Source organism: Rhincodon typus, chromosome 20 (genome assembly GCF_021869965.1).
Source record: "Rhincodon typus isolate 14 chromosome 20, sRhiTyp1.1, whole genome shotgun sequence".
NCBI classification, from domain to species: Eukaryota; Metazoa; Chordata; class Chondrichthyes; order Orectolobiformes; family Rhincodontidae; genus Rhincodon; species Rhincodon typus.
Genome location: NC_063351.1, coordinates 26,054,450 through 26,065,489, shown reverse-complemented (window position 1 = coordinate 26,065,489; position 11,040 = coordinate 26,054,450). Strand labels below are relative to the sequence as shown.

General features: G+C 39.1%; 1 protein-coding gene across 4 annotated transcripts in view; it reads left to right on the top strand.

The window, feature by feature from the left end:
* Positions 1-2,163: 2,163 nt before the first annotated feature.
* Positions 2,164-11,040, top strand: part of zranb1a (zinc finger, RAN-binding domain containing 1a) — a 61,414-nt gene continuing 52,537 nt past the window's right edge. Inside the window, exons 1-3 of one of the 4 annotated variants that reach the window (XM_048608745.1) lie at positions 2,164-2,713; positions 6,061-6,217; positions 7,628-8,480. In XM_048608745.1, the coding sequence (XP_048464702.1) occupies positions 7,664-8,480 (817 nt within the window). In that variant the 5' untranslated portion in view covers positions 2,164-2,713; positions 6,061-6,217; positions 7,628-7,663. The remainder of the gene's footprint in view (positions 2,714-6,060; positions 6,218-7,627; positions 8,481-11,040) is intronic. The other 3 variants (XM_048608747.1, XM_048608744.1, XM_048608746.1) reach the window with 3 other exon arrangements.

The following is an 11,040-nucleotide window of genomic DNA, read 5'->3' as shown; positions in this document are numbered from 1 at the left end:
TTGGAGTGCCAGCCTAAAAATATCATGTAATCAATTCTTCTCAATAGTTGATTCAAAATGCTTTATAAAAACTGTTAGAGGCCACACATCAATAAAATTTGAAACACATTAATCATGAATTTGTACAGTGAAATATGATTACAGCCAATTTAATTTGTTAGTGCTTTTTCAGTTTCAGGTGAAACTATTTTTGTACAAATAGTATTTGCCAACTAAATTATAGATTTACACTTATAATCGTGATGTGGAAAATGTCCTTTGGGAGCCAGGTAAGTAAACAATAGCCAGAAAAGATAATAGATTTGAAAGCAGCAGATTGTGGGAGAGGTGATAAAAAGCTGAGATTTGGGAAAGCGTTTCAAAAATTGTAACACAGTTGCAACATCCAATTAGTCAAACATCTAGGACTATCTCCGACCAGTGGTTATCAACCCGAACGTGAGAATTTAAACCTTGTGCTTTGCATCAATGTTAATTTAGCATCCAATATCAAATTCCAACTACATGTCAGCTGTGGCTTAATTGGAAGAACAACTGCTTCTGAACTGCAAGGTTATGAGTTTGTGGAACTCCAGGGCCGGCATTCCAACACAGGACAGAAGGAGTCTTCTACTTGTGATGTTAAACTGAAGGTCTCTGCCTGTTTGGGTGGATGTTATAGGCAACAAAATCAATACCACACTATTTGCTTTGGATTACCAATTTATTATGTCACAGCAGGAGGAAACTTTTCCATCAAACTGATGCCAGCTCTCTGCAGAACAATCTAGTCAGTCCTATTTCTGCACTCCATGCCTGTAGCCCTGAAAGTTAATTTTTTTCCTATCTAATTTTCTTTAGAAATCACTAACTATCTTTGCTTCCACTGCCCACCTACAAAACTAGTTTCAATTGCTGTATCAAAGAAGTCTTTCTTACATTTCCCTGCAACTCTTGACAAAAACCTTAAATCCGTGTCCACTCATCCTTGCATCACGGGGAACAACGTTTCTTTCTGTACTCTAAAACTGTCACAATCTTCTACATCTCCTATAAACTCCACTCATTTGCCTATGCTTTGAGGAGAATAATGAGCTTTTCCAGTCTCATCAAACTTCTCATCCCTGGAACTGTACTTGTAAATCTCTTTCACCCTCTAAGATGTTGAAATCTTTCCAAAAGTGTGGTAGTTACAACTGTATGCAATTGTTTTTGTTGGCAAACTAGAGCTTTGTAATGGTTCAACAGACCTTGACTGCTTTTGTACTCCATTTGTGAAGCCCAAGATGCCATTTGCTTTGCAAACCAATCTGTCAATTTGTCCTGCCACCTCCAAAGATCTATGCACCCAGATCCATAGTTTCCTGTATCCAGACACATGGTGTTGAATACTTCTATTAAATCTTATCTCAATATTTTCTTCACCGAGTACAGTCTTAATTTTGCAAATTTATCCACATAATTGAGTTTTCTTATCCTTGAAGCAATTATTAATATTCTCTGAACTCCTCCTAATGCCTTCACATACTTTCAGAAGCATCATGCCCAGAACTGTACACAATACTATAGTTGAAGCCAACTTAGTGTTCTGCACAAATTTAATTCGCTTCCTTGCTTTTGTGCGCGATGTCTCTATTAATAAAACCTATGATGCTGTATAAAGATAACCAGGTGTAGAGCTGGATGAACACAGGAGGCCGAGCAGGAAAGCCGACGTTTCGGGTCTGGACCCTTCTTCAGTTCCTACTATCTATGATGCTGTATGCTTTCTTAACCGATCCCTCACCATATCCTGCTACCTTCAATGATTTATGTACGTATGTACTCAGGTTACTCTGGTTCGGTAGCTCTTTGAGAATTGTATCTTTATTTAATCATGTCTCCGCCTAGTCCCTACCAAAATAAATAGCCTGAGTTTTAAGTTCAGCGAGCTTAAGTGTGTTGTCCTCTATTTAAAGTTTAAGTGGTAGAAGGGTTGTGAGTCCGACTCTGGCGCCGCGCACAGAAGCTCTGATCAGCTGAGTTGCATTCCGTCCGAGATAGAGGGTGATGTAATCGTCGGCCAATCAAAGAACACAGCGGTGTTGAGTTACGTGACGTGCAAATCGCCTCGCCTCTAACATTCGGTTGACGTGGTGACGTTACAGCCCGGTTACCCGGGGTGACGTCGGTTCCAAAACATCACGGATGGCGGCTACGATTGGTCCCACGCCTGAGACCGAGCGGCGGCCAATGAGGGGAGCGAGCGGGCGCGAGTTGCGGAGTGACGTTTTAAATATCCCAGCAAACTTTGTCCGATGTTGTCTTTGCCGTCGCCATTAGAGTCGAACGGAGGAGCCTGAGAAAAGAAAGGAAAAAAAATGTCATAAGAACAAAAAAGAAGAGGAGGCTTGGGGAGGGGGGTGGGTGGGAGAAGGGTGGAAGCTGGAGGTCGCTAGTTGGACGGGGGTGAGGTGCGACGGGAGTGAGACGGGAGGCGGGGGATTTCTTTTTATTTGATCCGGCCACCATGTAAGGGAAAGAGCGGCGGGGGCTGCGGGGAAGGGGTGGGGAGGGGGGAGAGAAGAGAGATCGACTGGAACGGCGGTGGTGGAGGGGAAGGTCAGTTTGTTGTATGCAGTCCCTCGGACACTGAACGTAAACGAAAGAGATGGGGCACCGACGGCGGCGGCGGAATGGAGGTGCAGACCCAGCGCAGCTGAATGTCAGGCCAGTGCCTGAGATCTGGAATTAGGTAACTGTTGGTCGTCAGTCACGAAAAATACCGCACCTCTTTACCGCGCTCTTTAGTTATTCTGCCCGAAGTGGCAGAGAAGCATGCTTGCACGCAGCCCAGCTTGGATCAGTGCAGGTCCGCTCCTTTGGAAGTTAGTGTTAAGACAAATCTGCATCCTCCTCTAACAGCAGCTCTTTTGACCTGCTGTGTAGTCTTGGGTTCAGCCCAACCAACCGTTTAGGTAAAGGTGCACGTAGGGTTTTCAAAAGTTTATCCCAAGCAGTTACGAAGCTGGTACCTTGAAGTTTGGGGGTGCTGGGGGCACGAAAAGTGTCGATTACCTACTTTGTATTGTGCGTGAAGAAATCTAGTTTTCTCTTTACATCTTGTTCAGAACCTGAACTTTGATACTATTACAACAGGCTGGATATAAATAGTAGCTTTCTAAAGATAAAACTCATGTTCTGATGCAAGATGGTATACGTACTGTACCTGTCTTGGCGTAGCTTTCCCTTTTTCTGGGGTTCTGTTTCCAATTGCATTTTATCCGGATCCAGCGCCACGTTTGTGGAGCTTACAGCTCGAATGTTTGAAAACAGAACTCTACAAACAAGAAATCAAAGTACATTTCGTTATTATTGTTGAAACCCTTATTTTTATGGCACAATCTCCATGGCCAAAAATTAAAGCATTTCTACGTGTGATTTTTGTAACAGTTTTTTTTTGTAACGTGGCTACCATTCCATATTTATAAATGGAATCTTTCTTGAGTGCTGCTTGTTGACTCTTTTGTTTACAGTTGTAGTCTAATGGGAGATTTTTGTTCAAATTTGGTGGGTTGTTAAATAAATTCAAGTCCTTTTTGAATATGTTTGAACCATAATTTATCAAATTTTCTGGCTTTCCCTATCATCATTAAATTCAGAGTTGCAGTTCAGTTATTCCAGAGTGACAGTTTTTATTTCAAAACTGCATAATTCTGTTTTGAACTCTACATTCCCACATTGTACTTTTCAATAATTTGAATTTAGCAATAAGCAAATATTTTAGCCACACAATTTAGGGACTGTTTGGCACTTAGAACCTTCCTGTTGATGATTAAGCTAAGGCATTGAGGTTGTGTAGCCAGCACGTGTAATTTTTTTTTCTTGATAAAGGCTACAACTGTTCCCTTTTTCCCCACTCATTAATATCTTGCATTAATTAGATATATTCTTGCTAATAAATGAGCTCTTGGTTCTGCTGTCTTAGAGTTTTGCTTTGATATCAGACTGTGAAGCCTGTACTTCTCTTGTAACATTAATTGTTAAACTTTTTACAGGGTTGTGTAGTGATGAAGTGTAATGTTTTCAGCCATCAAGGATTTCTGAAGTGAAAACTGTACAGAATATTGTGGTACTTTTTCTAGGTTTACATTATTATTGATGATATTCAGCCTAGTCAAAACATTTTGAACTTGTATGTTGAATTGTAAAGTTCCATATAAGAAGACCGATTTGAATATTCCATAATGGGTGTGTGTATGTAGTGTGTTCTGTGTATAGTGATTATATTGGATTAAAATTTTTGTTGTGGGATTGAATTTTTTTGGTCAGGATAGTACTACTTTTAATGACTTTTTTTTGTTAATAGAGCGGTGGGAATTATGGTTATCTTCCTTATCCCTAGCTCAGGAAAGAGAAATGAACAATCTGTGAAACTGTACTTTTCTGTAACAATAGTCACTAATGCAGCATCGATTTGGCTAACAGTGTTTGAAAGATTTACTCTTGCATGCTGAAGCTAAGTTTTGAATGATTTTTATCAGAGTTGTGGCCTGCTTAGTCATGTCATACCTGCTTGGTTAGTATCACCTATAAAAAGGTTGGTGGAAAATTGCTGACACAACTAAGGCAGAAGTAAAGTTTGTTTGGAGGTAAATTTCTAATCTTGCAAAACTGTTTTAAATCAAGTGCATTGTAACTGCTTTCTTTAAAAGGAAGGATTTTGTAAGCATACAACCAGTGAAACTGTAGTTTTATAGAATAGCTTTAGTTAATGTAGACCAGAGTTTTGGATTTTATGGGATTCAAAAGAAAATTTAGTTTATAATAGCTTATGCTTAGTTTTGAAATACATAAGCATGTCTAAAATTTTATTTCTTCTGCCAAATGCCTTTGTGTACTTGGAGTGGATCTCTGCTGTTTCCATTGGTTTTGTTGACTGTCTCAAATGATACAGCAGTCATCAGATGAAAGCAGAGCTAGCAAGTACATCCGTCATGCGCTACTTGCTACTCTCTTTAATTTATATCTATTTGAAAATTAATTTATTTGAAACAAAATGTCTTCATGTGATGACATCAATGTTCACGGGAAGTTGGAAGTTCAGTTATTTTGAGTGAACAAAATTTGGGAGTGCAGTCAAGTTTTTCTTCTAGACTGAGGATGCAAGGTTATTTATATCAGATTTGCTGTAGATTCCAAAATTTGAGGAATAACAGTACTATTGTAGTTGCAGAATGAGAGGAAACCTGATGATTGGAATATAGTACGAATGCCAAAGCACTAGAAAAACAGTTAATGAACATCTCTCAATGCACTGAGATCTACTATAAAATGATGTGCTAAAGCACGTATGATGTGGATAATCTGTATAATGTGGATGTGTGTTGAGCCCCACATTTTTATATGAATACAATTTGTCTAGTGTGATATTAAAACGTGTTAAAATAGGAAAATATCTAACACATTTGAAGTTGGGACCCCACTATAACATTGTTCCTGTGTATAAGCTGTTAGCCTGGGCCACTCCCCTTTTCAGAACAGTGATTTGCTAGATATTCTGTTTTGCAGCCTTACTCAAGTGTACAGGTCAATTGATTTCCACTACTGTGTGTTTTAATTATCTGTTAGAATTTTAAAAAAAAGTGGAGAATACCACAGACACTTGTCACAAATGTCTATCTTTTTATAATTCAGGTATATGACTCCATTTCTGTGGTGTTCTGGTGACCTCCATTTACAGACCATTTCTTAAGTAATGGTTGTGATCAGCAATGGGCTTCTTGAAAGGGTTGCAGAAACAGAATTTAATTAACTTTCAGAAAAGGTTTATATGCTTAATTCAAAGGGCAGGAATGTTGCTTAGCCAAGGGAAAAAGAGGAGAGGGAGTAATTGGATAGCCTTTTGGAGCTGGCACAGGTACATGGCTGAATGACTTCCTTCTGTGCAGTATGATTCTATGATTATTTACTTGGTTGGCCCTGATAAATGAGCAGCAGTCAACCATAAACTGATGGTAGTTCTTGAAAATGTTGGACTTTCTTGGTTCTTCATTTTAAATAGAAATTTTCCAGTTCTCTTTTTTAATTGTTCGTTCTCAGGATGTGGGCGTCAATGGAAAGGCTGGCATCTTCCCATCCCTAGTTGTCTTGAGAAGGTGGTTTTGAACCACCTCCTTGAACCGAGTGATGTTCTAGGCCATTTGAACGGGCAGTTAAGAATTGATATGGAACTGGAATCACTTATAGGCCAAACCAGGTAAGGTGGGCAAGGTTTCCTTCCCTCCGAGGGCATTAGTGAACCTGTTGGGTTTTCAATGGCAATCCAAATAGCTTAACAGTCATTCTTATTTTTTACTCATAACCAGATTTTAAAAAAGATTTCAAATTCTCAAATCAGCATTGGTAATATAACGTACTTAATTTATTAAATACAAAAGATTTCTGTAAATTGTGCAAAAGAATGTTATATGTACACTTAATCTTGACATTTGCATCCAATTAGCTTTTTTCTCATGGATGCATGGTTTCCTTCTCGTAAATTAGTGAAGGAGTAAGCATAGATGAACTGACTGATTCCAAACTAATGGATTTTGTAATGAGTTCTGGAGTTGGTTTTCAAAGCTTGCATTGAAGAATGAAACATATTGGAGGTAACTATAAGGCAACTTTTACCAGAGTGCACAGAGTCTTAACTGTAGTGGTCACTATCTAGGATAGCATTGTAAAGAGTGTTGCCTTTTTTGTGAGGAACTCATAAATGAGCAATTTATTTCTTTCTGGTAAACAAATAACCAGTTTGAGATGTCAAATATATATTTTACTGTGCTGTGGTTACACTGAATTGATACTAATTAATTTATACTTCGATATGGAAATTAAATGTGTATTTGCTTGGTGCAGTTGCACACGGTTGTAGCTGTAGAATTGTCCTAACCCATGGAAAAATAGGACAAAAGTGAAACTGACTTAAGTCAGTTTCAAGCTATTCTCTGTTTATTCCACAATTTTTTATATAAATTTAATCCAGGCATTTTTGTGGTTTTGATTCTGCCATCCTGTATATTAATTTTTAGATCATTTATGGTAGGAAATATTAAAAGCTGTCTTGGTTTGAATTGTGCATCCAGAATATGTAAGTTTAATTCATCAAACTTCCATTCAGCTACTCTTGATAAACTGTTAAAGAGAGGGTCAAAAACAGAAGTCACTTGAAAAGCTCAGCAGGTCTGGCAGCATCTGTGAAAAAAAAAATCAGAGTTAATTTCGGGTCCTGTGACGCTGCCTCAGATCTGTTCAGTTTTTGTTAAAAATAGGGTCCCTGAAGATTTCTTTTTGTAAACTACCTGCACCATAGTACAGGCTTGGGTTAATTTTGTTCCACATGATAATATTGATATTTAAATAAGAAATATGTTCTAATATTTTAAATTGAGTTATTTCGTTTGGAGGGAGATTGGTAGGAATTATAAGCTGTAAAGTTGTCTGGGACTCAACAATATGTAGTGTTCCCTGATAAATACATTTTACTGAAAAAGTGTAATGTTTCTCACCCAACGTTTTACATACAGTAGTGTAGGAGACCCTTACAGTTCTTGCAGTCAGTAAATTTGGGTGCCAAAATGGGCTTTAAGAGAAGTACTTCATACTTTTTAATTTTATTTTGCAGATTCCAATCCAGCTTTGAAAACTGGTGTGAGCAACGATGACTGAAAATGGAATAAAGTGGGCCTGTGAATATTGCACATACGAAAACTGGCCCTCTGCAATCAAATGTACTATGTGTCGTGCGCCAAGACCTACTGGCACTATAATTACTGAAGATCCAATCAGGGGCAGCTCGAGTGATTTGAATCAAGACTGGGATACCACAAATATAGAGGGTGGCAGCAGCCCTTTGATTTGTCCAGATTCTAGTGCTAGACCAAGGGTTAAATCATCCTACAATTCAGAAAGTACAAGCAAGTGGTCATGCCACATGTGTACTTATCTGAATTGGCCAAGAGCAATAAGATGCACTCAGTGTTTGTCCCAACGTCGGACTAGAAGTCCTACAGAATCCCCCCAGTCATCTGGTTGTATTTCAAGACCAGTTCAGGCTTCTCAGGATCCATGTGAAGAATATAATGACAGGAACAGACTGAACACAAAAGCATTGCATTGGACGTGCACAGCTTGCACATACGAGAACTGTCCCAAGTCTCGGAAGTGTGTAGTCTGTGACTATCCTAGACCTAATAATTTGGAAGCAATTGAATTTGCAGAGCCAGAGGAAGCTTCTTCACTGATAAATGAGCAGGACAGGGCTCGATGGAGGAGCAGTGTTGGTGGTGGCAATAGCCAAAGAAGATCTCCTCCTGTACCTAAACGTGAATCTGCAATGAAAATGGACTTTCAGAGGATTGAGCTGGCACCTGGGGCTGTAGGGAGTAAAGAAGAGTTGGAAGTGGACTTTAAAAGACTCAAACAAATAAAGAACAGAATGAAAAGATCAGATTGGCTGTTTCTCAACGCTTGTGTTGGTAGGTCTTAATTAAATTTTGTTTAATTCCTTGTGTAGTTTTCCAATAAGTACATAAACTATTCACAAATGAGTAACATATGCAGAATGTTAAGAGAACAGTGGAGAGAAATGAGAATGTGAATATATTGCAATGATTTGAGATCTGATAAATTGTCTGAATGGTTTATAACAGTCTCGATGGATTTTTGCTCTGAATGCATCTTTTCTGCTGTCCGGCTTGTCCCGGTATTCTAAGTTATTAATATACTGGACTGTAGTGGAATTGGGACATCTTTAGCACCTGTTTTCACAAACTTTTTTGGGGGGGATAGAAGTGTGAATGTGGCTGAGTGCAAAGAATTCAGCTGTGAAGTGAAACAAGTGCAGCAACGAGATTGTAAGAAGGGACTTGCAGTCAATGTAAAAGTCATCAGTTGATATTGTGATCACAAAGGTGATTTGGGCACGGAGACAATGCTGTGAAGGATGGGCTAGTTGAGAGATTGAAAGGGCTGCACATTGATGTAGAGTAAGTATAAGAAAAGTTTGCTGTACTGAACCTTAATTCACCAAGACTGGGTCAGGTGTATTCAAGGATACTGAGAGAAGTAAGGATGCTAATTGTAGAGGAAATAGCCATTTTTTTTTTCAATTCTCCTTGGATACAGCAGTGGTGTCAGAATACCTATGAATTGCCAATGTTACAACCTTGTTTAAAATTGAATGAATGAACCAACAACTACAGGCCAGTCATCTCTACCCCCATAATGGGAAAGCTTTTAGGAACAACAATCGTTTAGACACATATGGATTAGCTAAAGTGTTGAGGGTAAATTGTGTTTAAATTGACTTTAAATTTAAATTGTTTAAATTGACTTCTTTGGCATAGGTATTGATGTGATGCACATGAGCTTGTAAAAGGTGTTTAACTAGCCTGTTATTTGCCACTTTAGCAAGTAAAGGGACAGTGGCAGAATTGCCTTGGCTCCATGACAAGAAACCGTCGTGTTCAGTGATCGCTTTTGGATTGTTGGAATAGAAATAATGCAGTTCTTCAGGTTCAGTGCTTTACCTGATCTAAAGATGTCTTAGGCTTGGTGTATAGGATGAAATTCGAAAATTTGCAGGTGACACAATGTGGAAGCATTGTGCACTGAGGAAGATTATGCTAAAAGTGGCCTAATTTGTACAATCACAGCAGCAGGTTTTTAAATTTTTGAAAATAAACTTGAGTACAGCAGGCTGATTGTTTTCTAAAATAATTCAACAGCAGGTTTTGGCAACTTTGCAGGTTGAACAGATGCCATACAAAACCCACTTGATTCATTGATGCCCCTCAGAGAAGAAATCTTGCCACGTCTACCTTAATCTGCTGCACACTGTAAGATTTTAATGCCTGATGTCCTCTCCAAACTTTGGTAAATGACCCTTCCTTGTACTATGTAACTTGTTTGCAAACTTGATGCACTTGACCACACCATTCTCTACACCCCCACCCTCAATCCCTGGCCCCCCATGTTTTCCAGTTAGATGGAACTGACCTCATTCTTTTATCTGCAACCACAAAATTACTTGCAATAGCTTCTCTTCCACTTTCTTGCCATAAACTAATTGTGTTGCCCTCCTCATGTTCTATCCTTAGTCGTCCCCCATTTCTCATCTATATGCTGCCGATGTTGCATATTTGGTGGATATCACCGATTAGTTTTCACACACCATTCTACCTTTTACTGTGCCTCCACTGTTTTTTTTTGAAATAATTCCACAGAGACCGATATCCCGTCACCAAGTTGCCCTTTATTTACACGGGAACAGTCCTTGATAATGGTGCCTCTGTATGAGGCAGCACTAGAGTGTCAATATCTCTGACACTCACCCTTTTAACGTCAGCCAGGATCCCTGATTGGACCAGATTAACAGCCCCAATCAGGGAACCCATACTTTAAGGTCCAGCTGGCTGTTCTCATTACAGTACTACATTGCTAGCTTATTTGACTGCTTTGTCAGTAGCCAGCACTGCCAGGGGAATAATTTCTACCAAAATAATGTAAGGAAACTAAAGCCATTGCTTTAATTCCCTGCTTCAGACTCCATTTCCCGGCAACTAACTCCTCCCTCTTTTGAGAGAAAATGGGACTTTTCAATCTTTGAATATAATATTTAACTCTGAAATGAATTTCTAGCTGCACCATTAAGATGGCCGAACTTTTTCACTGCGTCAGTTCATATGCAGAAATCCTCATTTCATATCTTTATTATGAATCTACTTGGCTGTTCCAGTATCCTCCTGGTTGGCCTCCCACGTTAGATTTTTTTTTCCCAAACTTGCACAACAGTGTTTCAGACTTCATTTGTACATTTGCGACAAATACTGTTCATCTGTGATTCTTCTGCTTATGGACCTGGCTCTAAGTCAAGCTACATCCTTACTTTTAAAATGCCTGCTTGGTCTTCTGACTCCCTATTTGTGTAATCTCCTTCAGTGCCATGTGAGGTATTTGCACACATTGAACAGTAGCCTCATGAAGTACCTGATTTTAATTGGTCTGCCGTTTGTGGCTATGGCTGCAGCTGTCTGA